At 55.4% G+C, this 27,777-nt stretch overlaps 9 protein-coding genes across 9 annotated transcripts; 4 read left to right on the top strand and 5 right to left on the bottom strand.

Moving 5' to 3' along the window:
• Positions 1–1,073: 1,073 nt before the first annotated feature.
• On the bottom strand, positions 1,074–1,346 carry CH63R_09142 (Tubulin gamma chain; the record flags this gene model as incomplete). Its single annotated transcript, XM_018304116.1, has 1 exon — positions 1,074–1,346. One exon carries the CDS (start codon positions 1,344–1,346, stop codon positions 1,074–1,076), a length of 273 nt encoding a protein of 90 aa, XP_018156139.1.
• Positions 1,347–2,092: 746 nt separating this feature from the next.
• Positions 2,093–3,847, bottom strand: CH63R_09141 (Tubulin gamma chain; the record flags this gene model as incomplete). Its single annotated transcript, XM_018304115.1, has 7 exons — positions 2,093–2,323; positions 2,382–2,846; positions 2,900–3,193; positions 3,247–3,429; positions 3,483–3,649; positions 3,745–3,785; positions 3,840–3,847. The coding sequence occupies 7 exons, from the start codon at positions 3,845–3,847 to the stop codon at positions 2,093–2,095; spliced, it is 1,389 nt and encodes a 462-aa protein (XP_018156138.1).
• A 289-nt stretch (positions 3,848–4,136) lies between these two features.
• On the top strand, positions 4,137–4,503 carry CH63R_09140 (uncharacterized protein; the record flags this gene model as incomplete). Its single annotated transcript, XM_018304114.1, has 2 exons — positions 4,137–4,201; positions 4,224–4,503. The coding sequence occupies 2 exons, from the start codon at positions 4,137–4,139 to the stop codon at positions 4,501–4,503; spliced, it is 345 nt and encodes a 114-aa protein (XP_018156137.1).
• A 1,220-nt stretch (positions 4,504–5,723) lies between these two features.
• Positions 5,724–11,162, top strand: CH63R_09139 (Phospholipase d1; the record flags this gene model as incomplete). Its single annotated transcript, XM_018304113.1, has 1 exon — positions 5,724–11,162. The coding sequence occupies one exon, from the start codon at positions 5,724–5,726 to the stop codon at positions 11,160–11,162; it is 5,439 nt and encodes a 1,812-aa protein (XP_018156136.1).
• Positions 11,163–11,455: 293 nt separating this feature from the next.
• On the bottom strand, positions 11,456–12,245 carry CH63R_09138 (Ubiquinone biosynthesis protein COQ7; the record flags this gene model as incomplete). Its single annotated transcript, XM_018304112.1, has 2 exons — positions 11,456–11,989; positions 12,045–12,245. The coding sequence occupies 2 exons, from the start codon at positions 12,243–12,245 to the stop codon at positions 11,456–11,458; spliced, it is 735 nt and encodes a 244-aa protein (XP_018156135.1).
• A 519-nt stretch (positions 12,246–12,764) lies between these two features.
• Positions 12,765–14,910, top strand: CH63R_09137 (Plus-3 domain-containing protein; the record flags this gene model as incomplete). The annotated part of the gene is made up of 4 exons (XM_018304111.1): positions 12,765–12,958; positions 13,180–13,925; positions 13,978–14,114; positions 14,164–14,910. 4 exons carry the CDS (start codon positions 12,765–12,767, stop codon positions 14,908–14,910), a joined length of 1,824 nt encoding a protein of 607 aa, XP_018156134.1.
• A 783-nt stretch (positions 14,911–15,693) lies between these two features.
• Positions 15,694–17,090, top strand: CH63R_09136 (Glycerophosphoryl diester phosphodiesterase; the record flags this gene model as incomplete). The annotated part of the gene is made up of 3 exons (XM_018304110.1): positions 15,694–16,203; positions 16,329–16,433; positions 16,515–17,090. The coding sequence occupies 3 exons, from the start codon at positions 15,694–15,696 to the stop codon at positions 17,088–17,090; spliced, it is 1,191 nt and encodes a 396-aa protein (XP_018156133.1).
• Positions 17,091–17,945: 855 nt separating this feature from the next.
• CH63R_09135 (fungal specific transcription factor domain-containing protein) lies at positions 17,946–20,815 on the bottom strand (the record flags this gene model as incomplete). Its single annotated transcript, XM_018304109.1, has 3 exons — positions 17,946–19,551; positions 19,600–20,197; positions 20,308–20,815. The coding sequence occupies 3 exons, from the start codon at positions 20,813–20,815 to the stop codon at positions 17,946–17,948; spliced, it is 2,712 nt and encodes a 903-aa protein (XP_018156132.1).
• A 4,191-nt stretch (positions 20,816–25,006) lies between these two features.
• Positions 25,007–27,131, bottom strand: CH63R_09134 (SET domain-containing protein; the record flags this gene model as incomplete). Its single annotated transcript, XM_018304108.1, has 4 exons — positions 25,007–25,120; positions 25,418–26,305; positions 26,614–26,802; positions 26,865–27,131. 4 exons carry the CDS (start codon positions 27,129–27,131, stop codon positions 25,007–25,009), a joined length of 1,458 nt encoding a protein of 485 aa, XP_018156131.1.
• Positions 27,132–27,777: the final 646 nt, after the last annotated feature.

Raw genomic sequence — 27,777 nt, 5'->3', positions numbered from 1 at the left:
TCTCGAGATGTCGGGAGAGGGAATTCTGATTTCTTGATGAATTGTGAATTTCGTGTTACCTGTGAAAGGTGTGGAAGAGTGGAAAAGTGGAAGTGGTAATGTGTAGATGGAAAAGGTCAGGAAGAAAATGGGTTAGTACGAGAGATGGTTGTGGAAGGAAGACACCCAAGACTTTTAGAGGGAAGGAAGAAGGGGGCAATGGACTGGGAGGTACCTTCCTGTGAGTGGCAGTGTCTGCTCTCAAGGCGACCGTGAGAAGCGGATGCCACTGTCCCCTGGGTAATTGCCAGCAGATGGGGTCTGAGATGTTTGCTTCCCAACACGTTCTAAGCAAGAAAATAGATGTACAACTCCCTCAGTGAGGACTAAAGTAGGAGAGGAAAGGATGCAGACATCTATAGGTTCTGTTAGCTAAGTGGTGATGTGTATAAGTTGTGACTTTAGAAGGTACTTGAGGAGATGAAAATGTACTTTATCCTGTTCCTATTTCTTGAACTAACAGCTTGACAAATAAGATGATTCCATTACAAGGACCTAAGTTTTACTATAGACATGTCGGGTTTCCTGGACAAGGGCCTTTCTCTTTCTCTTTCTACATATTGTTGAGACGCTCCTTGCGACTTGGGGCAGCAGACAAGGAGCATTGCTTCAGTGAGCGATAGATACTGTATACATAGCCAGACCTAAAGACCAACATTACAAACGTAAGAACACGAGCAGTTCCTAGGGTGCAAGAAATTGTTTCAGACCTGAGACAAGGTTGATGGCACTGAAATATGATGTATGGAAAGCACAGCACCTCCGTCCGAGAGCGGCGAAGATGTTTGATAAACAGAGGTAGGTCGCTACCTATCTTCAAGATTTGTTTCAGACAGAAAAGACGAATCATGGTTTGGAGACACGTCGGTCAAAAAAACATCACATCACCAAGGCTCATAAAACTGGTGTGTAAAGGCAAACCATGCCATCGTCGTTAACTCATATCATGCCGTCCTATCTAATAGTACAATGCTCCTCGTGCCTTTTGGTATTCTTTCCATTTCCGTACGTGGTATAAAAAACCCCTTAATCCCTTATTTCGCAGCAGCATCTTTGGGGGGACCGCTGAGGCCTTCGACGCCCTGGCGGCCAACGCTGCTCAAATCCTCGTTGGCCTTAGACGCGGGCTCGCGAAGGCCAGAGGTGGCGGCCGTGTCGCGGCCAATGGGGGCCTCGGCGTTGCCGCCGCTGCCGACGTTGACCTTGGTGGCGTCGGCCGACTGCCAGTCGGAGGCGACGGGGGGCTGCTCGGGGAGGGGGAGGTTGGACTGGACCTCGTTGATCTTGTCGGCCTTGGACTGGGTCATTTTGGTGGTGTTGGTGGTCTAGGAAGGATGGGTGTTAGCGTATGCGGCTGTGATTGGTCGGGTGGAAATGGCATGTAACTCACGGTCGTTGATTCGTTGGATGGGATTGTGTCAAAGGAGTAAAACTCGGCAGTTTGGATTGATCGAAAGGACTTGATCGGATTGTGTTGATGTGATGTGATAACGAAAAATAAAGAGTGTTGAACAGCTCTCCAAGGCCCGTCTTATATGCAAGATCGAGCAGCCGTCTGTATGAGCTTCAGGTCGGCGGGCTGGGTTCGAGCTCTTGGGGCGCTGACGTCAATGACGTCAAGCAGGTGTAATTTTTGCGGCTCTTTGCACCCTTCTTGCGCGGAATCGGTGGGGAACGCCTGATGTTCATCGACGATTGTCGCGGGAAGTGGAGAACTCTAACGACGAATGGGCCATCAATGACACAAAACGCCCAGGAACAAATGCTCCAGAGGCTTCCAAGGGAAAGAGATCAGAGTGGTACACTAGCTTTTTCCCCATTCAGATGCATGTTGTAATGGGGGGTTGGTGTTTGCTATGGAGGGGGTTTAGTTCGTAATCTTGTGCCGTCTCCTTGTCCCTGAACGCCAAAAATCTCAGCAAGCCAGCCCAGGCCCCGATCCTTTCCCGAAGTGCAAAAGCCGCCATGGCCATATCGACGTTTTTGATGTGCACCGCTTGTTATCTTCAGCCCAGCTAAATCCCCGTCTCTGCCGTTCCCAAACGTACCTGGGTTAGGCCATCCTCTTGTCGGTTTCAGCCGACGTCGCCTTGTCTCCTGTGTCGGGGTTAAGGTAGTCGGAGTCCTCTGCTGCCTCATACTCTTGAATCAGGTCTGACACAACCTCTCGGGCCTCATCGAATTCGTCCAGATTCTCTGCGAATGGTGCCGTCTTCTTGTACCCTTCCATGAAGGCATTGCGCTTGCGCATGCCGTCGTACTGTCTCAGGATTCTCTTGAATAGCTGGGAAAATGTCAGCTTGCGCTATGTTTAATGTGATGGTGTACGCGAAGATACTCACAGTCGCAATGCTTGTGTGATTTGCCAGCATCAACCCACTGACACGGTGGGCCATGGGGATGTAGGGGCTCCGCTTGGTCAGGGCCACTTGGATGCTGGCCGGGCCCCAGGGGATAAATGTCGCCAGTCGCCGTTCCCGGATTCTCAGCAAGCTCTTGTGGACGTCGGTAGGATCCACTTCCCCCTGGATGACGTTCAGAATGGAAATGTAGCAGCTCTTCTTCCCTGGTTGGGTAGAAACCATGCGGTTCTTGGGCTGCAGCAATCTCCGCATGACGTCCAGCACTGTGGTCTTGCGCACGGTCTTGGCCTGCTCGACCTGATCGCCTGTGAATGGAGTGTATGCTGTCATCAAGAAGTGGCACCGCGGTGTGGGAATCAACGAGGCCAGGATGCTGACTAGATCGTTGTGCATGTATCCCGGATATCTGAGAGTTGTCGTGCTGGCAGACATCACAGTCGAGACCTGACGAGTTCAAGTAAGTCTAGGAATCGCAAGGACGAAGACGCAAAATATACCAGTTGATTTGTCTGAGCAAAAGAGGGCTCTTGGACGTGCAGTCTGTCGGCTGCAATGCGTGAGAGAGCTCCGTTGTCAAGCACCACGACCGAATCGGCGTTCTGCGTTAACCTTCTCATGGCAAGGACGCTGTTGTATGGGTGAACAACGACATCTCCGGCGTTTGTGGTATCGGGAAAGACAGAGTAAGTCTGGATAATCTTCTTGGGGAATCGGTCGTTGAGTCGCTCGAGGAGGAAAGAACCAAGACCAGATCCGGTACCGCCTGCAATGGAGTGCAGCATCATGAAGCCCTGGAGAGAGTCAGCAACGCCCAGGCAGCTAGCTAGATGCAAGATGTGCGCACTTCCAGCGAGTCACTACCATCAGCCTCGCGGTCAATCATCTCCATGATATCCTCGTAGACGACCTCGCCCGTCTGGTAACCATCACCCCAGTTGTTCGCCGCGCCAACTCCATTTTTGCCAACGTAAAAGTTCTCAGGGTTGTAGATGTTCTTGTATGGTCCCGATTGAATACCTTGAATGACCTGTGACTTATCAGTTTGACTGAGCCCTCTCTCAAACCTATCAGAACACAAACCCTCGGTTCCAGGTCTACCAGAATAGCTCGCGGGATGTATCTTGTGTCGTCACTTTGGTAGTAGAAAACGTCTTTGCGATCGCCACCCTCAGTTGCGAAGTCTTCGAGGTTTCCGTCCTGGTTGATGCCGTGCTCTTGACAAAGTTGCTGCCAGAATTGGCTTCCAACTGCGCAGTGTCAGTTTCCGTGTTGGGCATTTGCCCTTCGTTTGGGGCTCGATCGTTGGGCTATGCCACATTGGTGGCATGATGGAGTTACTGACTGCTGTTGCCGCATTGTCCGGCTTGGACGGTGATGATCTCCCTGTAGTGTCTCGTCAGGATTGAAACAAAAGGAACAGAGTGATTCGCGACTCACCTTGGCATTTTACAGTATGATGGCGGGGCTTTGACGACGTTGGGCTTCCATAAACAGTGAGCTCCAAGGAATCGTGAGATGTTGGACGCGACCACCGGGGGCTTATCGATAAGAAACACGCGAGGCGCGTTGGGATTGGGTTACGTAAGACAATGTGGCACCGGGAGACAAGTTGCCCAAACAAGTCTCAAGCCACACCTCAAAGACTTAAATAATGTATCTCCATTTCTTTCATTCACGATGAAACAGCCCACGCAGGCTAGTCAGGGCCGATCTTTGGTCTTTGTTCATTGCACCATGTCGAAACTGGCCGACCGTCTACATCGTATGGCTTCTTTCGGCGGCCTCTTCACATTTTGTACGTTATTGGGGTACCACACATAGGTTCTCTTACTTGTCCGATGAAATTAACTTGCCAAGGGAACTGCACCTTCATTTGCCTCTTTTCGTTGCGGGCATTGTCGTCGTCGTCGTTGCAAATCTTACCAAAGTTACTAAACAAGCAAACCAGGTAATCAAGCTGCGCTATCTCGACGGAGTCCCACGTCTCAGATCTATCCGAACCCCTATTGAACGTCCCCACGGCTCGCCCTTGCGGCATGCGCGGAGCAGGCGTATAATAAAAGACACCGGCCCATTATTCCGGGATTTGCGTCGTCCGTAATTGGGATCATTTCGAGGTCGCACAGCTGTTGAAGCCTCGGGTTGGACGCAATCTGGGCAGAGAGGGGGCCCTTGTCGGACCTCATGTAAGGCGGGAGGGAGCTCGATCCTGTCCACCGGCGCTCACAGCTGTACGGCGTACCTTCTGCTTCCCCTTACATACAGAGTACACGTACAGTAGTAAATGCGTCCCATCTTTGAAGCAAAGTGCCTGCCCACCTATATACGTTAGGTTAGGCAGTGGATGTATCTGTACCTTCAGGTAAGCTAAAGTCGGCGGGATGGAACCGGAAGCACGAAGCCTAAAAGCCAAAGGTCATTTGGCACCTCGTCGGGCCAGCTGACCGGTAATGTCGGTGCCATCTGTCAAGCTCCAGCAGCTGCACTACACCACACCACCCGTTCAGTGAGGGAGCCAGCCACTGAAGACCTGGGCGGGACATGAGACTACAGAGGGGAACGGCTGGGTCTTTCTACCTCCGCCATGTCACCCCCCTATTCGCGCCCCCGTCCATGCCCATTGGCCCGGAGCCAAAAAGCAATTAAGCCTCGCCCTCCACTAACGGTGCAACTTGGTTGGGGAATTGCAGCTGCCACAAGGATCGCTGGTCTTGGACCCTCCCATCCTCCCTCCTCGCTGCACGACGACCATACCCCATCGCCATCCCTCCCTGTCTCTCTCCCCAAAATCCCCAACTCTAAGGTGTACCGGAACACCGCAACTGCAACAATACCGATCTTCCATCAACCCTGCAGGGCCTTCAGAAGCAACCTCAGCCCTACCTTTTTTCTTCTTCTTTTTTTGCTTTGGTTCTGCCACATTTTGATGATCTGTTGCCAAAACTGCCTGTCAATTTTTCGAGTAGCTCTTCCCTCAACCACGGTAATCGTTCATACCAGTAGACGCCGTTGTTGTCTCGGCTTAGCTCCTATTGCTCCCTGACTGCCCGACAGCACTCTTATCTCGACCGCGATTTCGAGACACCCGACTTACCCCTACGGACAGCCCAGTCTCACGAACACACGAACCCAACCCCTTGTTGGGCTGATTGTCTCTCATTCTGCGACGACAACTATCACGAGCAAGACGCTGTACGAGCCATGGTTGCAGAGCTCAAGCCATTCTCCAACCTTCAACAGCACACTTCGATTCACCGATCCTAACATTAATCTCAATCTTTCAGCGACTCGCCTTCCTACACTTTGCACACATTCGTCGCCATGACGGACCCGAGACGAGATGAATTCATCTCACCAATGACAAGAAGCCCTCACGCGTCGTCTCCCGCTGTCAAGGGCCAGACAGACGCTCTCGCCCCCCCGGCTCCTCCGCCTAAAGATGGTCCTCCTCCACCTCCTCCAAAGGACCTTTCGACGCCAAGAAATTCTTCCCATATCCCGTTCGATGCTGCGATCGAGGCAAGAGACTACATAAATGGGGGAGCGCCCCACGACGACGTTTCGCCTCTCCAGAACGGCAAGCGACCGACACTTCCCACCCTCAATTCGACAGAGAGCGCACGACAAACCCCAAGCGGTCTGCCGAGAATGCCCGAAGACGGAACATACTCTCCCGAGCCAGCGTCACCGACTGACCGTCGAAGCGTACAATTCGCTCGTACAGACCAGGTCCTGGAGGCCCCGGCCAGCCATTCGCGACAGCCATCGTGGGAAGATGGTGGAAAGTCAATTGGTTCGGCCTTCATTATCAAGTTGAAGCAGCTTACCGGATCTGGTAGCATGCAGACCCTTAAGACAAGCAGCTCTGGCAACTTGAACGACAATGGCACGCCGCCGTCCATGGGAAGCTCACCAACCACCGGGCAGTTCAGGTCCAGAATACCTCACACGCTCGAGGAGGATGGAGGCAGTGATGCGGATGCGGACGTTGAGGAGACGGCCGACGAAGGGGTCGCGTCGGATGCTGCCAAACCCAAGAAGAAGAGACGAATGCGTCGCACCAAGAAACACCAGTCGTCTGTTCCGAGCACGCCAAACCTACGGCATCTACCCGGCCCAGACTCGCCTGTCGGATATGGTCGGATGGGCCTGAGAAGGCGCATGAGCATGCCGGACCACGCGGAGCAGCAACATGGCATGTCGGAGGGCGAGGGAAGAGACCAGCTTGCCGGACCTTCGTGGATCCGCTCTCACCGTGCTCGCGATGGTGACGGGACTGAAAGTCCCGGCGGTGGTGGGCGAAGAATGGGCCACATGCGTCGCATCACCGTCCTCGGAGGCGGTGGGGTTTCGGATGGTGATGCTATTGCGCCTAAGAGGCCCTTCTTTGGCAGCGAAAGGGCATCGACATGGAAGTATGTCAAAAACACCTTGAAGCTTCTTAGGCAGAAGAAGGAGGACCGTTTCGATTTCGCCAAGTCAGCCGAGCTCATGGCAGAGTTGCGAGCCGGGGCCCCTGCTGTTCTTATGTTGGCCAGCATGATCCAGAGGGATGAGCACGGCAACAAGCGAATTCCCGTCCTACTCGAACAGGTGCGTCTGCGCATAACCGACAGTCAACCCGAATCCGACGACGATAGCGAGCGACATTGGGTCTTCACCATGGATCTCGAGTACGGCAGCGGTCCGAGTCGGATGAAGTGGACCATCATCAGAACGCTCAAAGACATCTACAACCTGCATGTCCGGTACAAACTTGCGATGAGCAACGATAAGTACTTGCACGGGCGCGCCGATGTAGGAGCCCGACCTAAAATGCCTAAATTTCCGTGGGGCGCCTTCCCATATCTCCGCAGTGCACGCAACAAGGATGACAGCGACGATGACGACGGCGCAAGCCTCCGGGGCGACGATCTAGGTGAAGCAACTGCTGGCGAAGGCACAGCTGCCGAGGGTACCGCTGGAGAGGGCACGGCAAGCGAGTGGGAAGGCGGCCGGGCTGGTCCAGGTGCTAGGAAGAAGTCTCGTCTTGGCATGCTCGGCATGCGTAGGAAGTCCACCGGTTTTACCGAACCTGGCGAGTCTGGAGGTGAGAACCAAGCGGACCTGGTCCAGGCACGCAAACGATACTTTGAACGGCAACGAAGAGTGTTGGAAAAATACCTGCAGGATATGATCCGCTGGTTGATGTTTCGCGCCGACAGCAATCGTCTTTGCAAGTTCCTGGAGCTGTCTGCCCTCGGTGTGCGTCTGGCTGCTGAAGGCAGCTATCACGGCAAAGAGTGCTATCTTCACATTCAGTCTTCCAAAGGCATGGACTTCCGTCGAGTCTTGACACCCAAGAAGGTCATCGCCCGTCACAGTCGCAAGTGGTTCCTTGTGCGATCAAGTTACATTGTCTGCGTTGAATCGCCCGAAAAAATGAGCGTCTACGACGTCTACCTTGTGGACTCCAAGTTTCGTATTGTTTCCAAGAGAAGCACGCTGAAACAGTTGTCCAAGGGCAAGACAAAGAAAGAGGAGAAGGAGATCGACCTGACAGAAGAGGCCGATGTGGAGAAGCATCACACCCTGACGCTGCATACCGCCGAGCGTAAGGTCAAGCTATTCTCGAGAAACCAGCACATCATGAAGCAATTCGAGGACTCTATTGCCGAGATGCTCAAGCAGACCAAGTGGCATGACATCAACCGTTTCGACAGCTTCGCCCCCATCCGAAATGGTGTTTTTGCGCAGTGGCTCGTGGACGGCAGAGATTACATGTGGAATGTGTCTCGCGCAATCAGCATGGCTCGCGATGTCATCTATATCCACGACTGGTGGCTCAGCCCGGAGCTGTACATGCGTCGTCCGGCGGCTATCAGCCAGAAGTGGCGTCTGGATCGTCTTTTGCAGCGCAAGGCCCGGGAGGGCGTCAAGATCTTCGTCATCGTCTACCGCAATGTTGAGGCTGCTATTCCCATAGACTCGGAGTACACCAAATACTCCCTCCTGAACCTTCACCCCAACATCTTCGTTCAGCGGTCTCCAAATCAGTTTAAGAAGAACCAGTTCTTCTTTGCTCACCACGAAAAGCTCTGCATCGTCGACCATGATGTGGCTTTTGTTGGTGGTATTGACCTGTGCTTTGGTCGTTGGGACTGTCCGCAGCATCCGATCACGGATGACAAACCGACAGGCTTCGAGCATAGTGAGCAACCAAAGGATGCCGAGCACTGCCAACTCTTCCCCGGGAAAGACTATTCCAACCCCCGAGTCCAGGACTTCTTCAAGCTCGATGAGCCATACGAAGAGATGTACGACAGGAGCAAGGTTCCCAGAATGCCATGGCACGACATCGCCATGCAGGTCGTGGGTCAACCGGCCAGAGATTTAACGAGGCACTTCGTCCAGCGATGGAACTATGTCAAAAGAGGCAGGAAGACAACACGTCCCTTGCCATTCCTGCTCCCTCCTCCCGACGTCAAGATGGCGGAGCTCGACGCTCTTGGTCTGACCGGTACTTGTGAGGTACAAATTCTGAGGTCGTCGGCCAACTGGTCTCTTGGAATCGAGCACACAGAGTGCAGCATTCAGAACGCCTACGTTAAGATGATCGAGGACTCTGACCATTTCGTCTACATTGAAAATCAGTTTTTCATCACGAGCACCGAGGCTTTCAACACGAAGATTGTCAATCGCATTGGTGACGCACTGGTCGAGCGCATCATCAGGGCCCACGAGAACGATGAAGACTGGAAAGCTTGCATTGTCATTCCTCTTATGCCCGGATTCCAGAACACCGTCGACGAGCAAGAAGGCACCAGCGTACGACTCATCCTCCAGTGTCAATACCGCAGCATCTGTCGCGGAGATGGGTCCATTTTCTCGCGTCTCCGTGCTGCTGGCATCGAACCCGAGGATTATATCCAGTTCTATAGTTTGCGACAATGGGGCAAGATTGGCGCCCGTAATGCCCTCGTCACCGAGCAGCTTTACATCCACGCCAAGTGCATCGTCGTGGACGATCGAGTGGCGCTCATTGGCTCCGCCAACATCAACGAGCGATCGATGCTCGGAAACCGTGACTCCGAGCTTGCTGCAGTCGTTCGCGACACCGACATGATTTGGTCCACCATGGCCGGCCGACCCTACCGCGTCGGCCGCTTCGCCCACACCCTACGGCTTCGCTTGATGCGGGAACATCTCGGACTAGACGTCGATGAGATCTTGGAAGAGGAGAGACAGGCCGACATGGACCGTCAGGCCGAGTATGAAGCGGAGATGGATCAGATCTATGCAGATGATACGGAGTCGCCTCCTATTGCTGGTTCAAGCGGCCAGCACGCGGAAGGGAAGCCGGCAAAACCGGCGATGCCAGGCCAAACTCCCAGCTTCAACCATGATGCTGTCACAGAGCCCGATGAAGTGGTCGAGGAGGATTCGTCTGTGTCTTCGTCTAAGGGCAAAGAGCGTGATGACCGTGTGACCGGAAATGAAGCTCACGCCATGGACATTGCCGGGTATGGTAACGACCACTGGAAGGATGCCGCTCAACGTGGGCTCGACCAAGGACGCGACTCTATCATCGTCAACGGTCGCGAGGTTCTTGTTCGCGATGTACACACAGAGGGGAAGGGCACCTTGGAGTCGCCAATGCAGCCACACGAGCGAAAACCGTCGACCGATCACCACGCGGAGGAGGAAGGCGGTGTTAGTAACGACGCTCTACCGCCGATCCCCGCTCTCAACAGACGGACCACCGATCAGCTTGGTCTGCCTCGCACGGCAGGACTGCCCACTTTGCCTGCTGTAGACGACACGGATATCGGTGGCCCTCCTGTTCACTTGGACCAGAGCGGCCAGCCAACCAACGGGCCGCTGCATCCTCTGGCTGCCGACATCAGGCCCGCACACATCGACAAGGACTGCATGCGCGATCCAGTCAACTCATCCTTCTTCGATGACATCTGGAACAGAGTGGCGGAGAACAACACCAAGCTATACCGCCGCGTCTTCCGCTGCATGCCTGATTCAGAAGTACTGACGTGGCCCGACTACCGCGAAGCCGTGTCCTATTCGGAGCGGTTCAGAGAGAGCATGGAAGGAAAGACAAAGACGGACGACGGGGACTCCAACTTGAACCGTCATCAATCTCCCGTTACGGGCGGAGGTGCCGGTGTTGGGGCGCCAGGCCCTGGAGCCATTGTCGATGCTGCCACGGAGAAGGCGGAAGAGAAACTACACCTCAAGCCCAATCACTCGAACCACCCCCGGATCGTCATCCCCGGAGATGACCACGAGCTGAATGAGAAGAATGAGCACCCTGGCTCGAGAGCCGGGCCCAACACAGACGCAGAGAATTTAACTGCCTCACGACGTCCACAGGATGCCCCGTCGCCTGTCCTCCCCGCTGGAGACGTTCCGTTCCCCGCGTTCGAGACAGGCCCTGCAGCCGATGCCAGCACGTTGGAACCGGCGCGGGAGAAGAGCAGAGAGAGAAGGACGACATTTTCTCCTCTGGAGAAACCGCCTTCTAGGGACGTAAGCACCCCAGCTCAGCAAGCTCAAGGATCGGTTAGACGCCGCCGACGGGCCACTACTAAGGGCAGCCGGCGCGGTATGCCGCCCGAAGAGGTGCTCGGGAGAGCTGAGGCAGAAGAGCTGCTCAGCATGGTCCAGGGACACGTTGTCAACTTCCCTTACGACTGGCTGCTTACAGAAGAGCAGAACGGCAACTGGGGCTTCCAGGTGGATGGCGTAGCGCCCCTGCAAATTTAGTAAGTCCCCACCCCCCCCCCCCCCCCCCCCCCCTTTGAAGACAAGATATCGAACTAACAACCACTGTAGCAACTAGGTGTTATCCAAGGTCGAGAATAGTCTCTTCGACTTGGTGGACAAGACATCTCTATATGGGTGAATCGTGGCATGCAATACGCATTCAACTGACGGAGTCGGGAAGCGACATCTCAGCATCGGAGGGGGGGGGTTCACCATTGCATTATTCTATTCGTGTGGCCTCGGCCCTTGTTTCTTTTACATGTACTGTACAAAGTCTTACTTTACAGCCTTCATTATATCTTTTCGCTCACCCAAATGGCACCTTTGCAGCCTGCCCGGATGACACCGGTCAGCAGCCAGTGAGGCTCTGCCTTTTTGGCGTCATGCTCGACGGCGTGGTCGAGGTGTTCCAGCTCTTCGTCGCGAATGCGCCGCAGCGTCTTAATGAGTTCGGTGAATTCGGGTCCGACGTCGTAGCCCTCGGCCTCCCACTCACTGACCATCTCAAGCAGGGTCCGGATTTGGCTGTTGTAGTGGTCACCAATCTCCGTCTCGACGGCTTCTGTGCACGCCATTGCCGCCTCCCGGCCCATGACTGCCGTGCTCCAACCCAAACCGGTCGACATGAGCTGCCACAGGGGGTAAAGCGCAGTCGGGCGCACTCGGTGCTTGTGAATGAGCGAATTGAATGTCTTGAGGTGGCCCTCCTCTTGTTCGTACATATGTGCCATCAGCGGTCGCAGGTGCGGGTGTCGGTTGACGATCGGAGGGGTCTGGGCAGTATAAATCCGGGTCGCAGCCAATTCGCCGGCTTGGTTGACACGCAGCTGGCCACAGTCATCAGCTGTATTTCTTTGGACCGAGCGCAACGATTGAGCTTACCGCAGAGGAAAGGAAATCCCGCTGCTCCAGCGTCAAAGGTTTGAGACGAAGAGGCGCTGCTGCGCCTGTCGCTTCGGCCTGCGAGTTGGGGGCAGTGGAAAGCTGTCTATGGGATATGCAGATGGCGGGCGCTTGCACAATGTGCGCGCCAAGCCTCGCGAGGCCGCTGTAGGGCCTCAACAATGATCGTGTCGACGCCATTGTGTTGGTTGAAGGTGAGTAGCCTCCTACACGGAGCTCGAACTCGGCCGACGGTAAATGAAGATGTCAATGATATTATGATGGTATCGAACCACTAGACCCTGGCAAGTGCCAAGGCTGCTGCTTGTGCTTGATTGGTTGACGTCAGGCCAGATCGGATGAGAGCAGCCCGAAGCTCCGGCTGTCCACCTTTGTGCAGCTGAATGACATGAGTCCAGCCAATCACGCACACGTTTGTAACGACATTGTCCCAAGGCTGTGAACAGCAGCCAGACTTTGACCTTCTTCTTCTTACCACCAAATCATCCCCTTCTACCTTTTCCCACTCATTCGTTGTATTATACTAATCAAAACGGTGCTTTTACATTTGGCGCAACCTGAAGCTGTCAGAATCCCTTTGCCTATTGATAACCAATTGCGCAAACAAACGCCCAGTCGCGAATCCCATAACCTGTCTCCTGCAGGAGCCTGAAGCTACCTCCTTTATACGACTGCCTACCCAGCCTTCCACAACTCATCATGGCCGACATAGACGACGAGCTTCTGGCTCTTGCGGGTGGTGGGGAGTCCTCTGATGAGGAGGAGTTGATGTCAGAGGCCGAGAGCAGGGCGCCATCCGCATCACCACCACCCAAGGCAGCCGCGAAAAAGTCTGAGGCAAAGAAGGCAAAATCGCGCGTGGGTGGGAACGATTCAGAAGAGGAAGGAGAGGCGTGAGTCTCCCCCATTACGTCAATTCGCATAGGCGCACCTTTCGACAGCCTTCGTCTTGCGCCCTCATACACTCGAAGCCAGCCAGATTTGTCTTTTTTCTCAACTCAACTCACGTCGCTTCGCCACATTCGCGCGCTTTGTCTTCTTCGTTTTATTTCTATTGCTCGCTTCCCATCAATTGCTTCTGCTATCTGCGCGCCGCTAACAGAATGCGACTCAGCACTTCACCACCCGGTAGTCCCAACTCGATCGGATCCGCCGCCATGGACGAGTCCGACTCCGAAGCCGAGCCGCACAGACCTGGCCACGACGATGACGAGGAAGACAAATACCCGGTTGATGGCATGTTCAGGAGTCGTGCCGAGAAGGAACAGGTGATGGCCATGCGCGAGGTGGAGAGAGAATCACTGCTGGCGGAGCGTCAAGCCGAGATCGAGCGCCACCGACAGAATCGCATGCTTCGCCAGCTGGTCAGCAAGCAGGAGAACGAGGAAAAAAAGCAAAAATTGAAGAAACGTAGCGCCGATGCCGCTGATCTTGAAGAGGCCTCGCGCAAGAACTCGCGGCCGCGCACCGAAGGCAAGACGTCTGCGATAGATACACTGCGTCGCGCGCGTGCGGAGAAGAGCGATCGCGCCCGTCGTCGTGAGGAGGACCGTCAGAAGGGAAATCGGTCGCCGCACGGCGATTACCGAGACCATGATAGTGATGAAGGAGGTGACTGGGAGGAACGCGATCGCCGTCGTCATCACAAGTCGCGATCGCCCGACGAAGAAATCGTCGCGCGCGCGCTGCCGCCCCCCGACATCCGCGATTTCGAGCGTGTCCGCGTCGGAAAGAGTCGTTTCGCCGAGTACTGCTTCAATCCTGGTTTCGAGACAGCCATGATTGGATGCTATGTCCGCATCAGCATCGGCCCCGACCCTAAGACAGGCCAAGACGAGTATCGCATGGCGCGCATTCAATGTGAGTCGGATGGTGCCTTGTTGCGCGACGAACAGATGCTGACCTCTTGCAGCCATCACCGTCGGCAAACCATATGCCATGACTGGTCCAGGTGGCTCTTTCGTTACTGACCAGTATGTTCTGGCCGCTCATGGCAAGGCAGAGAGGCCGTTCCCTTTCATCTTTCTGTCGGATCGGCCATTCAGTGAAGTAAGTCATTCTTTCTGGCTATAGACCTGTCATACTGACTTGTGCGCAGCGCGAGTACAACCGCTACGAAAAGGTCATCCAGTCTGAAGGACTTAGCCTCCCCAAGAAACAGGTTCTTCTCGACAAGATTGAAGATATCAACGCGCTCATCGCCCACCACCTCACGACGACGGAGATTGACGAGCGCATCCAGCGCAAGAACGCCCTGCGCAAGAAGTTCGATCCCAAGCTCCGTGAGCGTCTCGCCCAGGAGATCGAGGTTGCGCGACTCAGGGGCAACGCAGCCAAGGCGGAGGAATTACAGGAACAACTCGACGACCTCAAGACGAATGTTCTCGCATTCAAGACGAGCCTCAGCGACTCGTCGTCAAAGCCGAGTACGACGTCGCAGCAGGACCGCCTGGCCAACATCAACCGCCAGCGCCGACTCGAGAACGCCGAGAACGTCCGTAGGGCGCAGCTCAAGGAGAAGGCCGAGGCGCGCAAGCTAGATGCGGCACTGGAGAGGGGCGAGGACATCAAGAACGATCTTTCGCGGCGGCTGCGGACGAGAGCGAAGTTCATACATGATGCCAACGACTCTGGTAAGAAGCCCACGGGCAAGGATAGCAACGCGAGCACGCCTGCGAATGGGACGCCGAAATCCGGGGCTCAGGAGAAGAATCTGCTACCCAACTTGGCCAAGCTCCAGGCCGCAAAACAGGAGAAGAAGGGCATCCCGACTATTCATAAGCCGCTCATGGACGACGATATTATCGGAGCTTTGGATCTCGACATTGACATCGAGATTGATTAGGGGTTCGCCATGAGATCAACACTGTCAACTTGCGCAGGGTATAGGTTGTTTGCCGCGTTGCTGTTAAAGGGGTAGAGGAGGACGGATGGACTGCACAGGCACCGATCGGCGATTGCCAGGCATGATTTTTGCACCCTCCGAAGCGCAATGGACTGTAGATTAGAGAGCAGAAGCCTTCCACGGTACAAGCGAAGCAATTCATACGAGTGAAACTGGCAAGAACCAACCTGAACTAATATGTGCGAGGACCCTTTGACCTCCTCCCCGTCCCCTCTGCCTGTCGGTATCCTTCAAAATCTAGAGCCCGAAATGGAAGGGTTGCCGCAACCGCGCTACTGCAGTGCTAGCCGCCAAAGAGCTCCATCCGGGGCGCATTAGCTGCTACACGTGGGTCACCTGTACTAAACGCCAGCATGATGTCGCCGGCGTCGTCGGCCATTGAATCACTTTACACGATCGCGAGCGGCTAGGGTGACTTAGGCCCCGGCCCAGCCGAGAAAGACACCTGGGGTGGCTCGCTGCAAAGGTCTTCTTGCCTACCTTCATTCCTACAATCCACAAAGACCCCGACTTTCCTTTTGTGCGAGCGATCTCGGTTCATGTTCCCCAGTCCTTGTGTTTTTTTGTTTTCTTGTGCCAACCTTACACACCCCACGTCTCGGCCGCGAACTAGCTCTTGTGACGTCGAGGTTCGAAGGGACGCTCCCTTTCGTTGTGAATTGCTCGACCTATAGGAATTTTATAGAGAGAAACCGAAACCAGGACAGTGGTAGCAGCCCCGTAATGGCTTCAGAGACGAAGCCTCTCCTCGCAGAGGAACCCTCCATCCCGCCCGGTACCTCTTACTTCGCCCATCTCTCTCTCTCTCTCTCGTTCTCTGCCTCACAAAGACTGACCACGGCCACCGCAGCGCCCTCGTCCGTACCCGGATCCGCGTCCTCGTCCACACCCGCCCGCCGCCTCCCACAGGCGATAGCCCACCGCGGCTTCAAGGCCCTCTACCCCGAAAACACCCTCCTCGCCTTCCGCGGCGCCCTCGACGCCGGTGCGCACGCCCTCGAGACGGACCTGCACCTGACGCGCGACGGCGTCGTCGTGCTCTCGCACGACGGGAACCTGAAGCGCTGCTTCGGCGTCGACAGGAGGATCAGCGAGTGCGATTGGGACTACCTGCGGACGCTGCGCACTGTGCAGGAGCCCGGGGAGGGGATGCCGCGGCTGGAGGACCTGCTGGCGTTCCTGGCGAAGGGGGGCGCAGGCAGAGAGCGGGTTTGGGTCTTGTTGGACATCAAGGTATAGTATGGTTCATTTTTTCCCCTCCTGAAAGAGCTGGGAAGAGGGTGTTTTGTAAGGGAGAAGATGATACTGATGAGGAGGATGGTGAGGGCTGGCGGTGGGCTGACATTGTGAGGAAACAGACCGACGATCCGCCGGTAGAACTGCTCGAACGGGTGGCCGAGGTCCTGGTCTCGACGCCGGGCCCCGTACCATGGGAGGAGAGGATCGTTCTCGGCTGCTGGAACGTAAGTTGGCGTCCTGCCATCCTCCCACCTAACCCCCCTCCCTCCACAATCGAAGAACACACTGACAATCGGCCCACGAAGCAACCCTACATTACCCACGTCCGCTCCATCCTGCCCACCTACCCCGTCACCCTCATCTCCTGGTCCCCGTTCTATGCGCGCGGATTCCTCTCCCCCGCCGAGCCGAACCTGTCCTTCAACATGTTCCAAAAGTCGCTCGTCGGGCCCGCGGGCAAGCTCTTCATCCGCGACGTCCGGAAGGCCGGCAGGCGGCTGTTCGTCTGGACCGTCAACGACGAGGAGTGGATGGAGTGGAGCATCCGTGCCGGCGCGGACGGCGTCATCACCGATGACCCGGAGCTGTTCCTCGAGGTGTGTCGACGGTGGGAGGGCAGAGAGACCGCTGCTGCTGCTGCTGGACACAGATCTGGCTCCGTTGTCGGCGACGTGGCGGCGGGGGAGGAGTCCGACGACACAAAGGCCGCGAGGAGGGCGGGCCGCGTCCGCGACGGCACCTGGAGGCGGACGCTGAGGCTGTATCTCGAGATCGTGGGTGTACAGGTCCTCGTGGCAGTCTTCACGCCGGTGCTGATGCTCGTCGCGCGGTTCGGCGTCGTCGCGCCGGGGCCGAGCACGACTAAGGCGTTGAGGTTGTGAGCATGGCGGTGCGTGGAGGATAGCGGGAGAAGCCCCTAAAGGAGGTGGGCCTGCCGGGACGTACGAACTGCTGGGGATGATGGGTGTTGCGCAGATACTTGCCTCGTCGCAAGGGCTTGCAGAGCATCCAGGACGAAGGGGGCGGATTTTATATCAAAAATACGATACGCAAGAGAGACTGGGGGAAGGAGGTTCAACATTTGGTGGGTAGAGGCTAAGGAGAGAGCAGTGGGCAAGATAGATCTGCGTGACATGTTATTAAGGGGAAAGACGCAGTGAGCATACTAAACGAAGAAAGAGAGGGTTTCCAGACGAGAGGCTCTATATCCGGTTACAGAATCATTTCGAGAATATGACTGCGCTGGGTTTGCTGCATTCGAACTCGGGGGTTTCCCACTATGAGGATACATCCCGACAGTGTTGAACAAATCAAGATTTGGTTATAAAAAGTAGAAGCAGCCAGGCTGTTCTTCTTCTTTCTGTGCTGATGGTTTTGTTCCCAACGAAAATATAACCACGTTCTTTTGAAGCCTCGGCAATGTCAAGTGGTGCAAACGTCTCAGGAGTGCCACAGACAGATCGCCGGAGCCATGACAAAGACGGCCATCGAAGGTCAAGATATGAAATTCTTAACGACTTAAGTGTTCAAAAGTTTGCTTCCGGGCACCGACCCGGTGCTGAATACATACATAGAATACCCCCATGTGCCAAAATAAAAAGCCTGTCTATCCCAACTTATCCATCCGATCGTTCCCAAGGCCGCCCCAAAGTCATCCATTGATCCCAACACCCGAGTTATTTCACCTTGGAAAAAAAACATGGAAAAAAAAAGGGGGGGAACCTTGTAAAGCCCGCTCACAGTCCAAAATTACCATCTAGCCCATCAAGAAACAGCCCGTCTCCATTCGCACCGCACGATGCGAGCAGCGCGTTCCGGTACTCCAGACTGCTGACGCTCATGTTCAGATCGCTCGTTGCCAGGTCCTCTCCCGAGCTGAGGCTCTCCTCGCTCACGCTCAGCACGCTCTGCGGCGGCGCAGGGTTCGTGCCGAAGTCGCCAATGTTGAAGTTGGCCAGGTCCCACGAGTCCGGACTCCAGCTGTCCAGCCCCGTCGAGGACGACGCCGGCGTCTCGCCCATGGTAGGCAGGGCGCCACCTCCACCGCCGTAGATAGCGTCGTAGACGTTGTTCAGCCCACCGTCCATGGAGCCCAGAAGGGCTTCCCACTCTGATGAGGACACACCCGAAGCCTTGTGCGGTTGCTGCTGATGTTGTTGTTGCTGGTGGTGCTGAGCATAGAGGTTATGGTGGGCAGCGGCGAGGATGTGCTGGTGTAGCCGTGCAGTGGTCGGAGACGATGGCAAGGAGCCGTTGGGCGTGCTGTTGAGGGAAAGATAGTCGAGATTCTGTTTCGTCGATGTGCGGATGCGGTTGGCGATCTGGGACATGGAGAGCCGCTGGTCGCGACGCGCGGCCATGTCTTGCTGTTGAGGGCTGTCGAACGACGTCTTCGAACGTGATCGATACAACTCCGGGCGGTTCTGAATGCTGGGCATCGTCATGCGACGCATCTTCTCCTGTTGCTGGACCAAGTTGCCATCGCTGGCGGAGGCACTCGGCAAGCGACCGAGGGTCTGTGAAGGCGACTTTTTCTTGGGGGCTGGAGCGGATGGCGACGACTTCTGCGGCGCGGGCATAGATGCCTCTGGAATCTGCTGTGGTGGCGGAGTGGGCAGGTTGGTATCGTCAAGTCGAACGAGGATGCCGGCTACGCGCTTGAGGTCGAAAGAGCCCGGGGCCTTTGCTTTTGTGAGAATTTGGAGGACGCTGTTGACGAGGCGCTCGACATCCTTCATCATTTTGCTGTCCTGCTTCAACTCGAAACTCTGGTACAGAAGAGTGATGCTGCAGGTCACAAGCGTATCTGTTTTGTTGAGGCAGAAGGAGAAGGTCATGTTGCGTTCCTCGAGCAGCTGGATGATTTGGACAACGTGCTTGGCGGACTCGGCAATCGACATCATCGCAGGCGCCGCCTTGTGGCCAAGCGATGACCCAACAGCGGGACGGAAGATGAGCGTCTTGGTGTAGTAGTATGCAAGCGCGAGCAACGGGGACCGGCTTCCAGTGACGTCTGTCGAAGGCTTGTCTTGCTTGAAGGTGAGTTTGAGATGGGTAGGCAGAGATTCGCACCACTCGTCGAGTTCGGCTTCCATGGCAGACATCTGTTGCAACGACAGCTCGTGAGATGTGGCTGCCGGGTAGTTCTTCTCCATGACCTTGGCGAGAATTCGGCAGCAGCGGAAGAGCGCGAGAGCGCTCGACAGACGAGTGTACTCGCCGGGAAGAGTCGGTTGAAAGCCCTTCTCGGTCACGTATTCGTCGTCGGTGTCTGACGGGTACTCTGTGTGTATCTCATCCTCCTTGAGCAGTTTCGGCAGGCCGAGAATGGCACCAGAGAAGCTGCGGCCGTCAGTCGGAAATTCCTCACTTGCGAATGGTGTAACTTACCAGTCCAATGTGTAGAGCGTCCAGAAAACCTTCTTACGAGTCTCGATGGTGAGCGCGCCGAACGAGAAACGCTTCTGACTCTGGTGGAGTCCGAGGCGGTGGGACAAGCCCACGGCGATGCCCTTGTAGTGTTGAAGGCGCTTGTAATCCGCCCTCACTATGCAGTAAAGGAGTGCCAGCTCGAGACACTGCAGAGTGACCATGGTGTTCTCCATGAGGACGGCCTCAACGGCTCGATGCCATTGCTGCTCGCATGCGGCGATCTGCTCGAGGTCGGGCTGGTCGCTACCCAGCGCGGCAATTCCAAAGACCAGATACAGCTGCGCGATCTTGTGGCTGTTCTTGACCTTTTCCGGGTCGGAGACGAATTCCTCGTAGATGTGTAGGAACGTCGGCTTGTGCAATACAGGGAACAAAGGTGCCCATTCTTGGAAGTAGACGTTGACGCAGCGGTCGGAAAACAGACGCGGGGGCACCTTCAGAGACTGGTCCGGCGACTTTGTCGTCAGGGGATGGCAGCCCTGGATGTGCAAAAAGGCTTCCGGGTTGAAATCCGAGCAAGATTTGCCGTTCTCTTGCATCTTGCGCTTAAACGCCTCTGTGATCTCAAGTTAGCAAAATGCAACCTCGCTCGGACGGCGCGAACCCCAGACGGGACGAGACGAGACGGGACGGCGCGCATGGGATGACGGTAGTGGTGGTACGAACCGATAAAGGCACGGCCGCTTGACGGCCCCATGAAGTACGAATCCGAGTTCTCGACGCCGAGCAACAACGGCGACGCCTGCACGCGGAAAGTATCCTCTTTCACAGGGGTCCCGGCATCTTTCCTTGCATCGGCGGCGGATGCCGGTGAATGCGCCGACGCCGTGACGGAGGGGCTACGATGACCCGCGTGGCTGTGGTTCCCGTGCATCCTCGACAGCATATCGATCTTCTCGTCCTTCTCGTCCAGTAGGTCTTTCAGTTCTCTGACTTCGTTTTCCAGCTGGCGAACGCGCTCCTCGAGAGACTCGGTGTAGCCGCGAGGAAAGGCGCGGCGACTCAGTTTGTCGCTCGTGCGGCACTCGAAGCCAACGTTGGCACATTGCGAGCAAGTCGGCCTGATGCCGTCGCAGCGGATCTTCTTGCTCCGGCACCGGTCGCAAGCCTGGGCTATCCGACTCTGGGAGCTGGTGCCCACCTTGATGACCTTCATGGGTAGAATTCCGGGCATGATGGCGTCCCTCTTCGTTGTGCGATTGGGAGAGACCTTGCTTGGGGATTTGGCTGTTTGGTGGCGTTGGGCGATGTGGTGGGCGTCTACTGGGCCAGCCTCGGAGGCTTCGGCGGCGGGGGGGGCCGTTAAGGTGGTATTGTTCGTTTCGTGGACTCGTTCACGCGTGTTGGGCGGCGGGTGGAGAATCGACCAGTCGCATACAGATCACGTATCCCCTCAGACAGTCACCCGGTTGTTTCGTAAAAGTCGTCGTCGTCGTAGGTTGATGTAGATGGTATCTTTAGTAACTAAGAAAAGAAGCAAATAGATCCGCAAGAACACCGGTCTTCCCAGACAGAAAAGACAAAGATACAGTGGTTCGAACGGGGGTGAGTGGAGAGGGTCCGTCTGCAACTCGGAAGAGGCGGGCTAGCAGAGTTGAGATGACAAAGTGAGAGCGGAGGAGGAAGAATAGAGGAACTAGAGATGTTAAGTCGAAGTCGGGATGTCGGGGGGGTGTGTGAGGGAAAAAGAGAGAAGAGATGGAGTGGAAGCTGGTCGTGGGGAAGAGATGCGTGACTGTGGAGTCCCTTGGTAGGAAACGGACACTGGGCACAGGACACTGGACGGCACGACACCAGTGATGTGGGGAGAGGAGGTCGAGCAGAAAAAAGACCCCGTGGACGGGGCGTGGACGGGGGCGGGACCGGGGGGACGGTCGGAAAGTCAGAAACGGCGACTCATTCCCTCATTGAAACGAGAATGGTGGTCGTCCACAGCGGCATGGTAGGAGCCTGGAGCCCTGCAGTGACTGAGTGACTGAGTGTTGCGGCGCACCGGGATGGGGCCGGGGACCGGGACTGTCACCCCTCCTGGCCTGGTATTGGCTCTCGCTCTGTGAAAGCCGCACACCGGTGTTGATGGCGGACTCGCGCATCGATAGATAGGTAAGGTAAGGTAAGCCCTCACAGTAGTAGATTGAACCGGTTGAGCGGGGCCAAGGAAGGAGAATCTGGGGGAACTGGGCAATGTTGGGAGATTCTTGGGGGGGTTGCAAAGGAAGGGGACGCTAATGGGAGTGAGGGGAGCCAATCGCCGCGTAGTAATTGGCACTCAACCGGCGAAACAGGTCCCACTCTCGATCGCCATCCCGCGCAGTACGGAGCATGTATCCGTACATCAACGGCGCAGCCTATATCGGCACCTGCTGTCTGTCCAGAGAGACAGCTGCCAGAAGCAGAGTAGAACAAGCACACCACCACTCCCCTCCCGCCACGACGGTATTGTCCGTTGCATACTGCGTCTTCCACATGTCCTTCCGGCACCGCGAATGCTTTTTCATCTTAGAAAACACCAGCATGTCCATCCCAACCCATCGGTGCCCCTCCAAAACATGATGCAGCCAACCCTGCAACAGGAACCCACGACGCTAAACGCAAAAGGTCATACAGCACCGCAGCCATGACACCACCCGAGCCCGAAAGCGGGGAGTTGTCTGCCAATCTCGACCCTCCCTATCTCTCCAGACTCTCCGGTCTCTTCACAAACTCGAAGTCCTTCCTGCATTCTGGCTGCTGCTAAACAAGGGTGGCTCTAGACCCTTTGGAATGGCTCCACCCCCAGAGCCTATTTTGGCCGTCGTTGCCGCCTCGCCAATATCATGAGCCCAGCCCCCTTCCCCTTCCCACCCACCCCCGTATTCCCCAGATTTTCACCGAACGCGAAGCGTGCATGGAAGTCCTCGGGGAAACAAAAGGGAAGGGAAGGAGAGGGATCAAAGACAGACAGACCTGCAAACCCTGGGTTTACATACACTCTTCAGCAAGAACAAGAACCGGGACCTGGAGAACTGGAGAACTGGGGCCGCATGGGGGGGGGAAAGGAAGGTCGACGTGACTAGGGAGGAGGCGCAGACGACCAAAGAACTTGAGGATACCCCGGGGGGGCAGGAGGTCCTCCCCATAGTTGCACTCGTTCCGGGGCCCCCATTTCGCGATATGTCGGATCGATGGACGATCGCTGCTTCGTCACTGGTGGCCAATGGTCGTCGCCTGACCAAGCTGCTTGGCCCACGCAACCCGTACCGTTCTTTGGGGTTCTTCTCCGGGGGAGTGAGCCCCTTCTCCACTGCCAAAAGCGTCCGCTTGGATTACATGTCCCAAGCCGCCGGCCGTCCTCTCAGTGGCCGCTTCTTCTCCAGCCAACCATCGTGCCGGTCCACTAGAATGCTGTGGCCGCAATGGTCGTTGGAAGGGCCGCCCGGGGCGTCGAGGCGAGCAGTCACTCTTTTTCGAGCTCTGCAGTGCTTGCTTAGGAGGTTGCTCTCAGAATTACGGTGATCGACATAGGAGTTGCTCTCTAAAGGCCTGGTGATACACCAGCATCGAGGGGCTCGGCTGCAGTCCGGGCTAAGAGCTATGAGGCCGGACAGGTCGAGGCCTTTGCAGACAGAACGGTGATGCTTCTGGCGATGGTCTAACCACTCAAAATCCAGTCATCCATGGTGGGAGAAAGTCGTCCACCTGATGCAACGAAAAACAGTCAGGCTTGTGGCGGGCAACCTGTAATTCGCAAACAGAGAACGCCCCCCTTCCAGCCAGGCAGGCTGTCAAGGTGAAGCCAAACATCTGTAAAGCACATTCACTTTTACAGTCAAACACGTTCTCCGCCCTTGGCCCAAAAAGTCTCGGCGGGACAGTAAAATCAGTCGACAACTATTTCCAATACTGGCGCGTCCCTCTGGACATACCATACGAGTTGCTCGCGTTGCCCCGTTCCGTTCCGTTCCGTTTCTGGCGATGTTGAGGCCTCGTCCAGGTCGACGATCCCTTGGACGATTTCGGTCTGCTTCGGGAAACGAACGGACTTACCTCGTCAACCCAAAACAGTCCTATCCCGGGAAGATGGCATTTGTGGACAGACATTGAAAGTCCTTTCAAAATCAGATGAAATTGGACGTCCAGGACACGGCAACAACAACAACAACAACAACAACAACAACAATAACACACACACACACACACACACATAAAAAAGGGTTTGCCATTCACGGACGATACAAAAATATGCTGGAACCACGCCACAAATGACCTCCCCGTTTCAGTTACTGGAGCAGCCCCATACCCCGCGCCGATCCAGGGCCATCACTCGTGGCCGTCGCTGGTAACGCATCGTGCTCTATTTTCCCCAGACTCCACCGTTGGGGGATCCGCATACTTAGGTCGGAAGACACGCACAAACACACACACCACATTTGTCTGCGATTTCTCTGGGTGCGCGCAAGGTTCCTTACCAACATATATACTCGTTGAGATGCATACGTAGTCGGGAACATTAGGAAACAGCAAAACGGCATATTGTGTTGGGACCTTTTGTCCATGCAAGCCGGACTGCCGCGCTTCAAACCGTGACGGCGGGCACTTTCATGCATGATGCAAGGACAGGGCGAGACTGGCGCAAATCACCCATCGCTCAGCGTACCCTCCCCCACAGCTCCCTGCCCAAAACAAAAGCCTGTGTGTGTGTATGTGTGTATGTCTCTTGAGTCACTCTCGCAAGGGTCTCGAGTTCAGCCAGAAATGTCACCTTCCCGCCGCGGGTATCATTCTGCTGCAAATCAACCACAGCTTTCAGCTTGTTTTCTCAAGGTCCGTTCCGGACATGGCCAAGCTACGTCGATCTATTTTGCATGTAGGTACAGCCACGAGGGCTGCCGTTTGCCAAGACCATCATATCTGAGCCTATTGAGACGCGGGGCGGATCAGCTCTCTCGCTGAGAGCACTTTCAGCTGAAGTGAATTCAGATAAGACAAACTCGGCCCAGGGCCACTGCCGACGACGTCGGATGCTGTCATTATGGCTGGCACCCGAAAGAAAAAGAAGAAGAAAACTGTGCCGTCAGTTCCCAGCTGCTGATGTTGTGTCGACTGTCTCACCTGCACCTGCGAGAGGGATGCCAAACGTGGGGCAGTTGGAGACGTTCTGCTGTTACCCGCATCGCTCACGTGCCGTATTACTCACAATATAAAGAGATCAGTGATGGACGGCACACTATGTTTCTGAGGCGAACTACTACGTATCGCCCGTTACGACAGGCTCATTGTGGGGAATTGGCTCAAGACCTTGAGGCTTCTGAGTGGAAACGTCTGCCCAATGTCGTGAGTGCCGAAATGGATCGACCCGGCAGCGTCTTTGCCTAGCCCTCCCTCTTTAACTGAAGTCCTCCTCATCATTGGACGACGCTTCTTCGGCTAGATCGTTTTGGGTATCTTCCATCGATCCGAGATAAGCCACCACGTTTTCATCTGCAAGAAGTTGTATTTTCTGCAAGGCAAGGTTGGGGCACATCGCCCATCCTTGTTAGCCTTGGCACCACGCGCAGGGAAACGAGCAACCGGTTGGGGCGGAGGACGGAGGGGGGAGGGACCCGGGCAAAAGACATCGGGGAAATCCAGAAGGAATGCAGACGCCTCGAGCAAAGCGGCTGAGTAGGGAAGTGGGCAGAGCATCGTAAGATTCGACTGCAGCTCTGACACGGTGCGTGTGTGTGTGTGTGTGTGAGAGAGAGAGAGAGAGAGAGAGAGAGAGAGAGAGGCATGCAGACGAAAAAAAGGAACTCACCTGCTCTTCCAAAGCCTCCACGGCGGTTTCCAGTAAGACGGTCTCTTGCCCCCTCAGCGTACTAGCTGCGCTGATGCACGCCTTGTTAACGAGACCTCCTTCGTTGCTAGACTCATCCAGATGTTCCAGGGGAGCGGCAATATTCAATCGCTCCAGCTGAGCGACTGCCAGATCCTGCAAGATGGTAACCACTCGAAGACGGAAAATCTGAGCAAGCGGGTGGCCGTTGATGTGTTGGTCGAAGGAGGTTGTCATCGCTGTCACATCTTCCTCTTGCCAGAATAGCCTTAGCTCACGTGAACCATCAGTGTCCTGCAGGACGCGAAACAAAAGGCCGTCTTCTTCGTTGAGACACATGATATAGGCAAAAGGGCTCTCCCAGCTGAAGGACCCATTCGTCCGGACGAACTCCACAGTTGGGGGCCCTTTGAAGATGTGCAGCTTCGCCTTGCCGAGGGGGTCATCTTCGAGAGGCATTAAGGGCAGCGTCATGCGGTCAGCGGCTGACACGGGGTCTATGAACCCGTAGCTGAACAGCATCTCTGCCCCGGATTTTGCATCACCGTACGAGATTGTCATCTCTTCCCCAGACGAGACCCTGCATCCGGGTCGCAAGAGCAGAACCACCTCGTCCTTGCCGTTTTCTTCGTAGTACGCATTGGCCTCGGACGAGTGGTTTGCCAAGTCCAGTACCGGGACCATGGCCTCGCCCGACTTGGGAAGCTCCAGGCATCGGGAGCGAAACCATGCGTCGACCCGAACCCAGTCAATCAGAGAGATCTTTTCGCTTTCCCAAAACAGTTCGTTCCAGAAAGTTAACGTGGAGGATGTCTCGCGGAGCTCGTCGAACTCGTCAGTCAAGGCAACGATCTTGGCGGCCGTCGCCGACTAGTGTCCATCAGAAAGTGACCCTTGTACGATAGCCGCTGCGTCTGGTACGACGAGTCGCCTCTCTTCAGTCGCAAACACCTTGGCTAGTGGGGTTGAGCGCCGTTGACTGGGGATACTGTATGCCAATGGACGTATACGTTGACCACCCAGTGACATAGAAGTTATGACGTGATGTGAAATGACACAGAGTGAGGGTTTTGCGGACTGAAGGGGTCCTGCCGACTGGCCGGCGAAGATTGGTGAAACGCTTCTGAGAGAAAAAGCACCCGACTACGATAGAAAAGCAAGTACAGGAATAGACTTACTTCGAGGGATGTGCCTTGCAACATGTCGCGTTCCTGCTCTGTCCAAAGGGTTGGGACAGGCACCCGTGGAGGCAGATACTTGACGTACTCGGTCCAGGGCGTCGACACGCCACCCTGCAAAGACGTCTTTAGCCGCTCCGAAAGAACCTTTTGCGTGAGGAGATAAAGGCAGATGTCATGCCGGGTCGACTGCATCGTAGGTCAGTCATTGTGAGGTGGTTGGAAACCGGAACAGAGGGTTATGTTTGTACCTTGTGCCCGGCGGCGTCGAGCAATTGGCGAAAGTTCTTGTCGACCTTGGCGTAGTTCTCGACGGCCTCGGCAGACAAGACTAACTCATGAGGGATCCTCAGCAGAGTAGATGTTTCCAATGTCTCCTCATCGCGGCTGAGATCCTTGTTGGATATCAATCCGAGGCCGCAGCTGGGTATCTCGCGCGCTTCGACGTCGACGAGGTCTACGTTGTTGAACATGGCCCAAGTGAATAGCGTCTCAAGGGAGAGCTGGGAAGCGGCCATGATGAAGCTGTTTTCTCCCGTTAATGATTCTTGGTGATTGGTTTGACTGTCAGTGGTGGCGGCCGTTTGCTGGCGAGTTTGCTTGCTGCTGTAACTAGGTGTGTTGGCGGTCGGCAAAGTCGCGTCTGTCAAGCAAAAGTGAAGCCGTTCAATCAATACCCCTGCGGGCCAGTGAGGTGGATCACTTGCAACAGTGCTGGATCGGCGGATGTCGAAGAAGATGCGTCACTTGCCGAGCTTCGCCGAGTTTGCTTGCCACAATTTAAAATATAAAATATGTTGTAGACAAAGCACCTCGAGAAGAGAAGAAAGCAAAAAGAAGTGTTTAATAGGAGAGAAACAGAGATGACTGGACCCCGTTTTCCTTGGTGACCTTGTGGTAATACAGCGGTTGGGGGGGTACAGCAAACCAAGCCCGACTTGAAGCTCAGGGGACACCCTATTAATACAGGGCTTCGATGAAGGACGCACGCCGATACAGGGCTTCATCCAATCTCGCATCAATCCCTCCCTGGGTTCAACGATATGACGATAGGCCGTGACATTGGGCATGATTGAGTTCTTAGACTCTTGCAAATGTGTCTGTCAACATCGAACAAAGTGTTTACTCCTGTGTCAGTCAAGGAGCCACGAAATGGACAATTTC

Source organism: Colletotrichum higginsianum, chromosome 6 (assembly GCF_001672515.1).
Source record: "Colletotrichum higginsianum IMI 349063 chromosome 6, whole genome shotgun sequence".
In the NCBI taxonomy this organism is placed as follows: Eukaryota; Fungi; Ascomycota; class Sordariomycetes; order Glomerellales; family Glomerellaceae; genus Colletotrichum; species Colletotrichum higginsianum.
Note: the sequence above shows the minus strand (reverse complement) of the source record. Positions and strands in the feature narration are given on the sequence as shown.